The 14493-nt window shown below is 40.1% G+C and overlaps 1 protein-coding gene across 7 annotated transcripts in view; it reads left to right on the top strand.

Moving 5' to 3' along the window:
• ZNF536 (zinc finger protein 536) overlaps nt 1-14493 on the top strand; it is a 427243-nt gene that overhangs the window by 408465 nt on the left and 4285 nt on the right. For 6 of the 7 annotated variants that reach the window (XM_054049383.1, XM_054049385.1, XM_054049387.1 and 3 more), the window contains one exon: nt 14049-14493. This exon is cut by the window's right edge and continues 4285 nt beyond it. In XM_054049383.1, coding sequence (XP_053905358.1) covers nt 14049-14284 — 236 coding nt within the window. In that variant the 3' untranslated portion in view covers nt 14285-14493. The remainder of the gene's footprint in view (nt 1-14048) is intronic. The other variant, XM_054049389.1, reaches the window with a different exon arrangement.

Below are 14493 nucleotides of genomic sequence, written 5' to 3'. Positions count from 1 at the left end.
TTCTCATGAAAGAGCTAGCAGGAGAACTTGAGATAGTTTGGTCAAGAGTTTAATATAGTGGAGAAGTGTGTTTCCTCAGAACTGAATACCAGTGATATGATTAGTAGATGAAATGTAAAAGAAGTGGTAGAACAAGTAAAACAATAGATTGGGTTAAACATGAGTTGACTCGTCTTCACACACAGAAGGGGTAGGAGTGTACTACCTAAGCTTGTATCTTGCAAGGTACAGTCTGTATTGATCAGTTATTTATATTAAACAACAAAATGGTATCTTACTGTGAGACCACATCTCTCCTTGGCCACACTTCCTTAGCTGCAATCTGCCCCAGACACTCAAACCGTAGTGATAGAAAGAAAGGGGATGTGTTAGCAGTGTATCCTTGACTTTGGAATTCACTCCCACCCTTTGTCTGAATTAGCCAGAACCTACAGATCTTTAGGGACAGTGAATTGCCCATCTATTCCTTCTGGCCTTTGGTGAAAGAGAAAATTATTGTGAGAGTGGTGACATGGGGGAGGAATGAAAGGTTATATTTTTTGCCTGGCCACTGTGGGAATTATAAATTTTCACAACAGTTGCCTTTCTAAATTTTGTCCAGGATAGCTTACCACCTAGTACCCTTAATAAGAACTCTTTGATCTATTTGTGTATATAAACCAAAATGAATAAATTTGAACATCTATTTAAATGTAATTAAATCTACCAAAGCATTGGACAATCAGAATTACGGCTGACATTCCAGGCTCAGCGAATGACATAATTCCCACTAACTTCATTTGGGGTACTCTCGGGCATTTTGCTCTTAACTCACACTGTTGTATCAAAAAAAATGGCGTGCTATTTTGCACAAAAATGTTGCATTACACCAGATATATAGAGAATTTGGCAGGCAATTTAAAATACTTAAGTCTTTGTTTTATGAAGTCCCGAGTATTTATTTGGGGAGAATGTGTTGTGTTGTGCTGTGTGCAATGTGTCATACAATGTTCAATACATATTTGAAAGAAACTGTAGAGAGATGAGAACATACTCCCACCTGTAGAAAAATATTTTATACCAAATAATAACTATTCTTTTCCCAAGCTGAATGTACCAGTTTCTTCCACAAGAGATGATTTTATATCGATTTCTATTCTTAAATCAGACATTCCTGTTTTTAAAATCTTACTCTGTGAAAAAATTATTTTTTATAGTCAGGTGATCTTTTCAGGGAATATGAAATACAGTCTGCATTTAACCACGGGCAATTTAATCTAGCTATTTCTGGAATTTAGATTACTCAACACAGTATACAAACTCCTCTATCTTAATGCATCCATTTTCAAATAATAAATATTTATATTTTTATTACCATCATCAATAGATAACATGTTAATGAAGGTAAAAATGGTAAAATTAGAGATGTTTCTTCTCATGTTTGATGATTGATTTGAAAGCATAAATATGAAGGAAAATGATAGAATTTGCTAATTGTTTCTGTTTATTAAGAGTGACTTCACATCCACGTGACGGTTAGCTTCTGTCTGACACTGATTTGAAATTAATAGACAGCAGGTTTATAACATTCAAAAGGAAGTACTTCTTCATTGCCAGGGGATGTTGTGAAGGCCAAAATTCTAACTGCGTCAAAAAAGAATTAGATAAGTTTATGGAGGATAGGTCTATCAGTGGCTATAAACCAAGATGGTCAGGGATGCAACCCCATGTATTAAGCCTCTGACTTCCAGGTGCTGGGAACGGACCAAAGTGGAGGGATCACTCAATAATTGCCCTGTTCTGTTCATTTCCTCTGAAGCATCTGGCACTGGCCCTGGTCAGAAGACAGGATACTGGGCTAGATGGACCATTAGTCTAACCTAGTATGGCCATTCTTACATTGTTATGATTTACTTCTGGCTGTTTTACATATGGAGTTGTTTACTTTGTTTTTCTTCTTTTGGTTTCCATGGCCCACCAGTGTCACAACTGTTTTTCTGCATATAAAAGCCAGGGCCAGCATTAGGGGGTGAAAGTAAAATTGAACTCTTACCGGTATGGGGGCCGACTCCGGTCTCCAGCCCACAGAAGGGGCAGGGCCTCAGGCAGAAGGGGCAGGGCTGGGGGGTCAGTGTCCCCCAGCCAGCCCATCTACACTGGCTGGCCCGTGCAACCCGTGGCTCCAGCGGTAATTTAAAGGGTCCGGGGCTCCGGCCACTGCTGCAGTAGCAGCAGCGGCGGCCAGAGCCCTGGGCCCTTTTAAATTGCCAGCCCCAAGGCAGCTGCTCCTCTTGCCTGTCGGTGGCCTGGGGAGGGGGGGCAATGATGTTCTTTAAGCAGGGTCCTTTGCCGCGGCACCGCTTTAAAGTCAGCTGCACGGGCCGGTACCAGCGGCCACTTTTAACCGGTACGCCATACCAGCCAGTACCACCTTACTTTCACCCCTGGGGGTAGCCAGCACAGCAACTGACTGGGGCCCCATGTCACAATGTTCCCCACATAGCTAAGTTGCTCAGCCTTTGGCTTCAGTCCCAGGTGTAGGCCCTGGGCTTCAACCCCACACTGGAAGGCTTCAGCTTTCTGCCCTGGGCCCCAGCAAGTCTAACACTGGCCCTGCTTGGCAGCCCCCCTGAAATCTGCTCGTGGCCCCCTAGGGGCCCTGGACCACCGGTTGAGAATCACTGACCTAAGGTACACATTGAATTGTTGCTTTAAATTCCATTTATGTAACATAGCTTGTTTCTTTTAATGGTGCAATGAAAGGAATTCAGCGTTAACATTAGCACTTTCCTGGGTTCTTTAGGCTTATATTATACCTTTAAGATTATTAAATAGTGAACTGAAATGCTTTTCAGAAGTACTAAACTCTGTTTAAGATTCCAAATCATGAATAGACTGCACCTTTATTTGGATTTTGAGGGAGCCAAGTAGGTACCTGAGAGTATAATTTGGTCCATCATGTAGATTTTAACATTACAAATACATTTAAAAAACTAATAATGAATTTTGTTTTCTTACTTTGCTTGTTTCCCCTGCTACAACCAATGACAACGTTACCATCTTTGAGAGCCTGAGGCTATACATTTTTATGCTTTTACTCAAGTGAGTAGGCCCATTAGGCCATTTTCTTAGCTTCAGGCACAAGTGAGGAAGTGACACAAAGGTGCTCTTTGTGCCCTTCCCCAAATCTTGGGGTCACGTGAAACATTTCCCTGTGCAGGGGAGATCCTTCAGTAGTTGCTAACCTGACACTAAGACTATTCTGCACTCTGTAGGCATGCAGATCTATACTTCCAGGCTTAGGCTCCAAACCTGGAAAGCATCTTTCCTCAGGAGAGTGCTTAAGCACATCAGTGAGACTTAAGCATGTGGTTAAACACTGTCTGAATCATGTCCTTAGTGTGCCTCCCACCATCGGTAGTCTCTCTGGCTGTTCTTAAGAGTGTTTGCAGAATCAAGCCCTATAGTAACACAGGAAATTCAGCCTGAGTAGTGTCTGAGATGTCGTCAAGCATTGCAGGTAAAGCACAGAACCCCGAGCTCCAGTCATGACAGGTGAAAACTTTTCCAATCATTCCTAAAATTCATTTGTTTGTACTTCTTTGTCTACACTTGTATTCTGTCAATTGTTTAGAATATCAGATAGTTCTCTTAATTTAAAAAGCTTGTCTGTTCAACATTACATTTACATTGAATTTAATTTCTTTGTTGTAATTTAATAAATGAAAAATCATTTCATGGTATGTTGTTATTTACCCCAAAGAGTTGGGTAAATAATAACATTCCATGAGTTGTTCCAGGGCCTGTGTGTGGTTAAATATATATTCAGAAATTTTGGAAAACTTTTATTGCATGTATCAATCTGATTGTAGCAGTTCTAATCTGTCTGGTATTCAGGGAGTTTTATAAATGTATAGTGTGAGACCAATAAAGTGGAATGGTTCAGTCAGAGCCATTATTGTCTATTGGACAAATACATGTATTCAGCTTTTATCCATCCATATTATTATGCACACAATTGGAATGGCTGCTTTAGAGCCATTTTGGTCTATTGGGTAATACAGACCGTATTTAGGATGTTTGCTGTGAATAGTAAAAATCTTTATGAATATTTGTGGGTAAAAAAATGGAATGCACAAGAGTAGTAGCCAATTTTTAAATGAAAATATTGTTCCCTTTTCAAACTTTTGTTTGCATACTATACTGCTGTCACCTTAAAATGGTAGCAGGCATTTGGTTCTCCTGAAACACCAAACTGTGAGAGCCATGAAGGTGCATTACGCAATTACTTCCAAGCTGATGGTCACAGGGATTGCCAGGGAGTCATTCAGAAAGGTTGTCCTTTCAGGCAGAAAGCATATGGCCACCATTTTGGAATTGTTCCTTCTGATGGTAAATGCCCATGGGTTCATTTAAATCACGATTCTACCTCTGATATGGATTTTCATGGGAAACAAAGATTTAAAAGCAGCAGTTGTTGGTAGAAATGATTTTTAAGTTGGTGGCAAGAAGAACCTACATTTGGGCTGGTCAGGAGCATGTTCTAAGTTTGTTTGTTTCCTTGATGTGTTTTCTTGGCATCTGGTCAAATACGCTTCTGAACATTAAAAACCGTTCTCTATATGCCTCTACTGGTGCTTGCTACCTCCCGCTTGAAATTCTAACTGTACCTAAATGGGAATCAGTAAGTTCCTTTATTTGCTCCTAGCAACTGTAGAGCACATTTCCAGTTGGAAATCTAACTATATCAACAGCAAACAGAGCAAATTATGGTCCAGTCCATTTCAACAATTCCCTTTTGACATCTATCCATGGGTACTCCATTAGCAGAGTATCCAAGTGTCCCCACTTTTTAATGGATATCATCACAACACTACTGTGAGGTAGGGCAGTGCTGTAATCCCCATTTCACAAATAGGGAACTGAGGCACAGAGAGACTAAGTGACTTGGTCAAGGAATTGCCAATTAGCAGGGAATTGAACACAGGTCTCTGGAGTCTTAGTATCCTAATAAGTGGACCATCCTTCTTCTTCTCGTAGAGGAAAATTAAAGTAGACTTTACAAATACAAAAAGAGCATGACATGTCTTCCATTGTCATGACTCAAAAAACTTAAAGTGACCTAATAAGGTGGTCATCTGTAAGAGGTGATGGGACTTATTGTCAAGTTTCACCAAAAAACATGCACTTACAGTAAAGAAGAAACTTGAAATTAACTTATCATAACACATGGTAATAATGTTACAATGTTTCAGAACCATCGGCCACCTAATGAAAAACACTCAGAGCATTCTGTCATATGAACATTGTCATTTTTGCATTTTAAGGGAACAAATGTCATATCTAGTAAACATTTTTCTCAGGATTTAATTATAATTTATAGTACATTGCACAGCATTTGTTTTCCATTCATCATTATATTTTTCTTCATCCTTTTCTCTACATTTATAAGTAAAATTGTGTATATGCAGTTGTCTCTCTTTCCCTGAGTGTGTATATGTACACGTATGCAATATAATAAAAAGTAGTGTAGTGGGGACAACAGACGGCTTGTGCGTATGATGTATTATTGGCATTTTTCTTTCAAATTACTGATTTCTTGTTGCTTTGGGAGAAAGCCATGATTTTGCTGCTATTAGTACTCTCTTAACAATCTGGAATAAATTCCTGATCTTATCCATGTGACTAATCCAATGCCCATTTTAACATTTTAATGCAAACCCTTACATATGTGCCTGTAATACCACAAAATAAGATGTTTCTTTGTGGAAAATTTTCTAGAATTTGGATGCCAATCAAATATTTTTAGGAGTGGAGAATAAATGCAGCTTCACCATGTAAATGATTTTTTTCAATGAAAAATACTTCAGCATTCATCTCTTTTTCTCTCACTCTCCTGTTTGTGTGAATCTTAAATAATAGATCCATATCGAAGTTGGTAAATTAGCAACTATCAACAGTGTACAGTCAGTAACCTGATTATACTGATATTGAGGTTTTTATGTGCGACGGTGGCACAGTTTGATTTTTAAAGATATACCAATGCAAAATGGGTTTGGCAAACAACCCACTGACAAACCCTCAGTTCCAGCTGTAGACATCGTTGCCCCTATATGGTCATAAAAACCTACTTTGAGATCTGTGCCTTTCTCAAAACCTGCATTTTCAAATTCCATTCCGTTGATGCACCATGTTGGGCTGCATCAGTCATGCCATGTTATGAAACCTAACACGATGTGACTGATGCAGGCTGACATGACATGTCACAAAGCAACATATCAGATCATAAATTTGAAACAAAACAAAACAAACATTTTTTTTCTCAAAGTCTAAATTAACAAAGCAACATATTTGTTTAAAAGGCAGAAGAATCTAAAGGGTTGGAATTTTTTCTTTATATTTGCTAGTTCTATTTCAAAACCAGAATGTTCATCCTGTCCAAGCTCTGTATTCTTTCCAGGGCAGACGCACAAACTGAGTCCTACGCCCAAAACCTCAAGGTATTTAAATGCCTAACTCTCATTGAAATCAATTTCAATGGGAGTTAGACACCTAAATACCTTTGAAGATCTTGGCCTTAGTGCTTTCTCCACTTCTAAGTTTGGACCTACAAGGTTCCGAGTGCTGTCAACTCCCATTGGCCTCAGTGGGTGTTGAGGGTACTTGTCATCTCTCAGGGGCACTCTGCATCTTCCACAACTGCTTCCCAACACCATTACTCCAATTATAGTCTATCCTTCCTGTTTTTCTTTTGTAGCTCCATCGCTTTACAATCTCTGCTCTCAGTCCACAGGGTTGAAAGGTTTTCAGACACTGAAGTGCAAGCAATGTAGTCAGGGCCGGCTCTAACTTTTCTGCCACCCCAAGCAAAAAAAAGAGCGCCGCCCTCCATAGCGCCGCCATAACACACACCCTCAGCACTGCGCCGTCACCCCCCCCACAGAGCGCCCCCACTCCCGAACCCTGCTGCCGAACCCGCCAGCCAAGCGCCGCGCTGCCAAACCCCACGCCGCCACACACACCTCCAGCCGAGCGCCACGCCGCCAAACACCCCCACCGCTGAGCTGCGCTGCCGAACACACACACACCCCCGCAGAGCGCCACGCCGCGCCACCACACACCCCCGCGGAGCGCTGCTGCCGAATCAGCGCCCCCAGCCACCAAAACAAAAACAACCCACCCCACCCCCAGCGCCGCTCGAACGAATCAAAAAAAAAAAAAAAACCCTGAGTGCCTCCCCCCCCTTCCACCTCCAAGATTGGCCGCCCCTTACCAGGTGCCGCTCCAAGCACGTGCTTGGTTGGCTGGTGCCTGGAGCCGGCCCTGAATGTAGTGTGCTTCTCTAGTGCCAGGTTGTTTGAGTTTTAAGCAATATAGTGTCCTCCCACTCCTCCTTCATATCTGAGAAGGATGCTCCATAATTTGCTCTCCATACTGGCCTGCCTCTAACCTGATTCTCCCACACTGCAACACAATGCATTACACATTATCTTCTGAACCATCAGGCAGGGTTCTTTTTCTTAAAGGGCTTTCAAATAATTTTATTGGAAGATATAGAAAAGGTAGAATACATATGACCTATAACTTGCAAAGAAAGAACCCACCAACCACCACTAGATAAAACATTATAAATTTATTGCCAACTTATCTAGGAAGGGTTATTTTAAGAACCTGCTGCCCACAACAAATTTTGAGCCTGTAATTAATGGATGGGTTACCCAAGAGAAATAGGCATTTTCCTTTGTCCCTTAGTTACAAGCAAATTGCAGATATTGTTATCTTTGCAAGTAAGAATAATCTCTGGTTTTTGTACTACTTCTGCTGTAAACAATGTTCCTCTTGCTTTCCTTTGACCCTCACTCTGTATACATATTTATATATTATTCATACTGGATTAAAAATGAATGTGCTCTTTACCACAGTTGTTCTGTATTGTGACAATACAAATTAACTTATTGTGTACTTACTTTTCATATGGCAGTGATGTGAAATTTTGATGGCCTCAAAAAGTAAGCAATAGAAAAAAGACAACGTTGAACAGAATCCATTTAGGTGCATTTTATATGGTCATATTTGTTAAATTTTGTTGAATTAATAAATTATGTTCCTCATATACAGTTGCACAGTTTTGAACCTTTTGTGATACTGAATGGAATGAGGGTTTTTTTTTACAAATATTAAGGGCTGTTTTACTCCTTGCTTTGTGAATTCTTTGTTTAAATGTTACTTTAATGGATCAGTGTATGAATTGGAATTACTATTTTTAATGATCAGTACTTATGGTCAAGCTAATACCCCAAAGAACTGATAAATGACATCACATTTTGTAGGCATGGCTAGTGTGTTGTTTGTTATTCATGTTGCCTATACTTCCTATTATAAGACCCTGTTTGCAGTTGCTTGTAACTTGCCAAACCTTTTAACCATTTGAGCTGAATTCCTCCATTCTAGGTGTCTGCTTCAGGTGGAATATTTTGGAAAATTTCAACCAAACCAGTTCAGCCATTTCTGAGAGCAAGGCTAAGGAAAATACATTGTTTTGCCAAAAATGGTGACCTTTTTTTTGAAAAGCTCTGGGCCCCCTCTTGCTTTGGTGCAGGGATTTGAAATTTGGCAGTGGGTGGCGTTTGTATCAGGGACATGCCTTTTGTTGTCCTGTGCAAATCTGCCCTAATTTGACAACGTTCTACACTTTTTAAAAATCATGATTTGCACATGCTCAGCAGAGACTTCTTAGATTTCAGCAGTTAAGTTCTGCAAAAGATTCCGGCCACACTGTGCATGCTCCCACCCAGAAAGTCAGATCTGTGGTGGGGCTAGAGGGGGAAGTAGACTGGAACAAGGAGCCTGTGGGACAGAAGGGACAGAAACCAGGACTGGAAGCTGGTGGAGACAACTGGGAGTTGAATTGGAGGGATACTGGGACTATCTGGGCAAGGAGACTGGGACTGGGATCCAGGGGGGATTGTGACGAGTTAGGCCAGGAGATTGAGATTAGGATCTGAAAAAGATGGACTGCAACTGGTTGGGCAAGGATACTGGGGCCAGGGAATGAAATGGGGTGGGGGACTAAAATTGGATGAGGAGCCAGAGGGGGATACTATCCCTAGTTTGGCAAGGGGACTGGGATTGAGAACCAGTGGGATGAGAATTAAAGAGATGAAGGGGGAGGGGGATAGATTTGATAAAGACTGAGATGCAGGGAGAACTGAGCCTGGGACTAGGAGTAGGGGAAATTGGGACAGGGAAGGTGAGTCAGGAGGGGTGAGACTAGATTTGCTGGCTAAGGAGACTGGGACTGGCTAGTTGAAGAAATAGAGCTTGGATGAGGAACGAGAAGTGGGGAAGAGAGGACTAGGACAAGGGACAGGTTGGAGGGGCAGAGCAGAAAGGGTCATGAAAAAAGGAAATGAGCAGAAGAATCCCACTAGATCCACTCAATTTCAGAGCCTGAACTGGAACATAAGATTCCTGAGTCTCACCATTCCTCTGAGGTCAACAAATATCTAAGAAACCAGCTGTCCCTCTCTAAATGCTGGTCCACAAAGAGGATGTCAACCTACTACTGCTGTCAGTTATTCTGTTAGCTCAAGTGGCAGAGGTCTGTGCGGTGGATCTAAAGGCCCCAACTCTGTTGGTGTTGGTTCATGATGCTACACGATAGAATTTCTGTTTTTTTTTTCATTTTGCTTGTTAAAATAAAGGGACTTCTTAGGGTTGCAAAGTCAAACACTAAAAAGTTAAGAAATGCCAGAATTAAGGTTGCTTTTACAACCTTGTGCATATGCATTATGATACAGTCTTTAATTACACGATCACATAATTTTTTTTCCACCAGACCCCTGCCTCATTCAATGCACAGGTTGGAGCTGCTTTGGGGATGAATCAGGGTTGAATAAGAAACTGTTGTCTGTAGGACTCCGGCCTCATTTGTTGCAGAAGTTGGAAGGTATATGGTGAATGCAAAAGATTCACAAAGGATTGCAGGAGGAGATGGGGTGGTCTCATGGTTAAGGCAGTTGATTGCTGCCTTGGAGGAACTAGATTCTATCCCTGCCGGTGCCACAGAGCTCCTGTATCATTCTAGGCAAGTCGCTTAAACCAGTTTTCTCAACAAATTATTGCTAATTGGGTGTCTGACATGAGACATTGGGGTCTGGTTTACAGAAGCGCTGCACACTCATCGCCACAACTGAAGTCAAAGGAAGCTGTACTCTGAACATGTGAAGCGCTATATAATGCTAAGGACTATGAAAAGTAAGGTCTTAGATGTCTCAAATTGGACACCCAAAATTAGTTGATACTTTTGACCTTAATCTCTTTGTGCCTCAATTCCCCATCTGTAAAATGAGAATACGACCACCCCCTCAATTCACAGGGGTGTTGTGATTCATTCATATTTGTGATACACTCAGATACTGTCATGATGAGCACCATAGAAAAGCCAATGAGAAAATTAATAATTCAGTCTTCAGAGCAGGGATTGAAAAGTGTGCCATGAATGAGGCCTATGGCTGGACATTGAGCAGTGAAGATAAAACGAAATATTGAATAGCTGCTCATTAAGCGAGCACCATCCCTTCTGTGCACTGAATGAGGCAGAGTTCCTGTGGAAAAAATAGTCTGTGATCATGTTGTTAAAGACTGTATTGTAATGCAGACACACAAGGGGGCTGAATTAAGGTTGCAAAGGCAACATTAATTCTGGCATTTCCCAACTTTTTGACTGCTTGACTTTGCAACCTTAATAATGTTCATTTAACATAGGGCTTTTTGTGTGTGTTTGTAATATACAAACTGAAGTTTGCAGAAATATAATTTGGTATCTGTTTGCAATGGTTTAAATCAGTTAAAATGTAATGGATGGATGAATAGAAGTATGTTAGGGGAAAGAAAGGTAACTTTCTCTTAACAGGAGGTAAAGAAACTGGTAACACTGTTCTACATTGGTCTGATCCAAAGCCCACTGAAGACAATTTAAAGGCTCTCATTGACTTTAATGGGTTTTGGATGAGGCCCCCATTATGACAGTATTAGTCTATGCAATTTTAAGTGTTCTTATATGAAACCTTTGCAGACACTAGACTGTTTATACCAAATTAGCTTTAATAATATATAGAGACTTCATTATACTGATGTTTTCACTTGTATTTACAGCTACTATATATCCTAAAATATAAAATCACTACAACGCAGTAATGGCTAATTTATTCACTATAGGAAGAATTTGTTTTACATGCATTTTGTGACAAACATTTTGTCAGTGAATAAATTCCAGTGGTCCTTTTAATCAGATAGGATGACCTCATTTCCATAAAGGAATCTGACAACAGGCACATAGTGTAGTCTTATGGTGATATCAAGGAACTTGGTGTCAGGAGATATGCATTTGATTGTTGACTGCAAAGACTTCCCATGTGACCTTGGGCAAGTCACTTAATCTCTCTGTAAATTAGTTTCCTCATCTGTAACAGAGAGTAATAATACTTACCCACCTCTCTATATGCTTTGAGATCCTGAGATGGAAGGTACTCTGTGTGTGTGTGTGTGTATAGATAGATAGATAAAAATATCAATATATATATTGATATTTTTATCTATCTATCTATCTATCTATCTATCAACATATTACTTATCATCAGCAAATAAAGGATCCAGGATTTTCACTATAAGTTCTGCCTTCAGTTTAAAATACGCATGCTGTGATCCTCAGCATAAACCACCAGATGAACAAACAAAGGAATTTTTAAAATCAAAACTACAAACACCCTTGCCAGGATAAAATAGACCAAACTCAGACATTATTACTGAGGTCTCTTTCCAAGGTGCTATGTTTCCTTCTATGAACTGAAGGGATAATTGTGAAATGGAATGATTTTATTGGACCTTTCTTCTGAGTTTTAAAACCTACCTTAGAATTTCCAAAACAATGCAAATCATATTTTCAGTGAATCTCCTTCTTTATACCCATTCAGTTTTGCACCCATTTTCTGTGCACAAAAGTGGATTGTGGAAGAATATAACTGATACTTTCAAACTTATTGTGAGTTCAGTTATGGACGTATAGTCCTTTGGATTTAAGGGACTGATCCTGAAATGCATGGAATAGGTCTTGTAATCTCTTCCTTGACCTCTGTTTCTAGTCCTCCTGCTGAAATTCCTCTGTGAAATTCCTGACCCATTCTATAACTACTTATTCCTAATTTTATTCATTATGTTCCCGATTACTTTTTCCAAGATGAAATTTTCCTTGGAAATTTTCCCTTGTTAAGACTAATATACAATTAGTCTTATTGGGTTTCATCTCTTTTCCCTGAGTACCTTGTCTGGAAGGCTTCCCTTCATCTCCCTGTCTGAGGCACAGAAGAACCTTGAGACTTAGGTAGAAACCAACTTACTGTGTCCTATGGATCCATTTAGGCAAATGTAAATATTCTGTATTCTGGAGCAGGACCCTGTTCTAACATAACTGACATCAATTCATTGATGATGGGCAGGCTTCTCCTCCATACACAAATGTCGTATCCCTGCTTGAAGAAACATGCCCATAGGTCTCTGTTCTGGGTACAACACTTCGCTCCTCCTGAGGAGCAGCTACAATCTTGTGTGTGGACTCAGTCTTCAGGTGCTAATTCCCACTTTTTCCATTAAAAATAGTGGGTTGTTTTAGGGGCCCAAGCACTCTAGATCAGCTGATGACATCTCTTACATGGAGTGAGTTTTCCTGACAACACACCATCCAGAACACCACCAGTGTAATCCCGGTGTCACTTCAGACCTCTTTCTCTAATGGGAATAACGTCTAACCAGGCTACACATCTTCCACTTACTTATGTAAAACTAACTTGATAACACCTAAATGATGATTGGCCACAGCTCACCTGCCTGTGACGTTTCTCGAGCTAAGCACTCTTGGCCCCTTCCCACACTGTGTGCACTGCAGTGCTTTCACACCTACAGTACTTTACTACTACTCCTTCTGCTTCATAGGTAGTATGTAGTATAGAAACAGGAGATGGGAAAAAGTGCTCTTCTAATGTGGATATTGGATATTGTTTTTCACTTGTCCTGGATTTATGTAGATGGTCTGGCACATTTATTTATTCATTTATTTGAGCAAATTAAAGCAAGCTAAGCGCATTTGACCTCAGATGGTCCTGGTTTAAGTTAATTTGAGAGACAAAGCTCATAAAGTTCCAGTAAAACACATCAACAACTTCCCAGCATAGGTTGAAATGTGATTGCTGAAACATAACCTCCAATACCAGATACAGCACCAAGATTCTAAGTCACAATAATATGAAAAATAATGTAAAGCACATTGCAAGACTGACTAAAAAGAGCTGTGTTTCATTCATGCCTTTTTTTCAGTCACTATTTCAAACACAAGCATACACCAGGTTCTGTGCAGTAACATTCCTTTTCTAATCTAGTTTTGGATATTTTATTTTTAAGTTAGCTATAGTTTTGAGCCTCCATCCAGCAAACACTCATGCACCTGCATAACGTTACTCACATGAGTAGTCCCACTGCAGTGAAGTTACACATATGTGTAAGTATTTGCAGGCTTGAGGGCTTGCTTATCTCAATCCATTATTGCTATCCATTCAGAAAAACACAAAACAACACAACAACTCCATGTGCATAAAATGAAACATACAATGTTATCCTCAGAAACCCACCCAAAGACAAAGTATGTTTATTAGAGTGGGGTCTGCACATTGTCATTCGTGCATTGCTCTAGTTAATCAACAAATATAAAAGAACCTATTATACGGTTAACTTTATTTGCAAGTGTTCAGACCGGATCACAGAGTGCATGCTTAACAATTATGTTAACTAAGAGAGGGGGGATGGCTTAGTTTTCTTTAATGTCCCAGAAAAAGAGTTTTTAACAATACAGTTTGTATGTATAGAACTCAACAAAAGCACTATGAATTTCTTATTGTTGCTCAATGCATGCAGCACTTCCTTATAGCCGTATTTCTTTGTTACACTTTGCAAAGAACTGGCTTGCAGTGAAAATGTAAATATGAGAAAAACTAACCAGGCTTTTGTCTGTCATGCAGGTCACAGGCCTTTCCAGTGCAGATACTGCCCATACAGTGCCTCTCAGAAGGGAAATCTGAAGACCCATGTTCTTTGTGTCCATCGCATGCCTTTTGACAACAGCCAGTATCCAGATCGCAGGTTCAAGCGCTCCAGAGTTGACTCCGAGGCTTCTGGGAATTTAGAGGAACCTGCAGCTGTCAAACCTGGGAGCTCAGCAGAGCTAACAGAGGAGGGCAGCAAGGCCCAAGAGTAATGCAGCTGAACAAATCAATCTGTATATTGCAATATTATTTTACACAGTTCTTAGGTATGCATTTGGGTAAGAGTTTGATAACTGCATTCCAAGGAAAAGAATTGTGTACAAATTCCCAGTGGTGTACAGGATGTTTAAAACATTTAAATATATATATATATATATATACACACACACGTATATATTACAAAAAGAAAAAAATAATTCCC

This window comes from Malaclemys terrapin, chromosome 14 (genome assembly GCF_027887155.1).
Source record: "Malaclemys terrapin pileata isolate rMalTer1 chromosome 14, rMalTer1.hap1, whole genome shotgun sequence".
NCBI classification, from domain to species: domain Eukaryota; kingdom Metazoa; phylum Chordata; order Testudines; family Emydidae; genus Malaclemys; species Malaclemys terrapin.
Note: the sequence above shows the minus strand (reverse complement) of the source record. Positions and strands in the feature narration are given on the sequence as shown.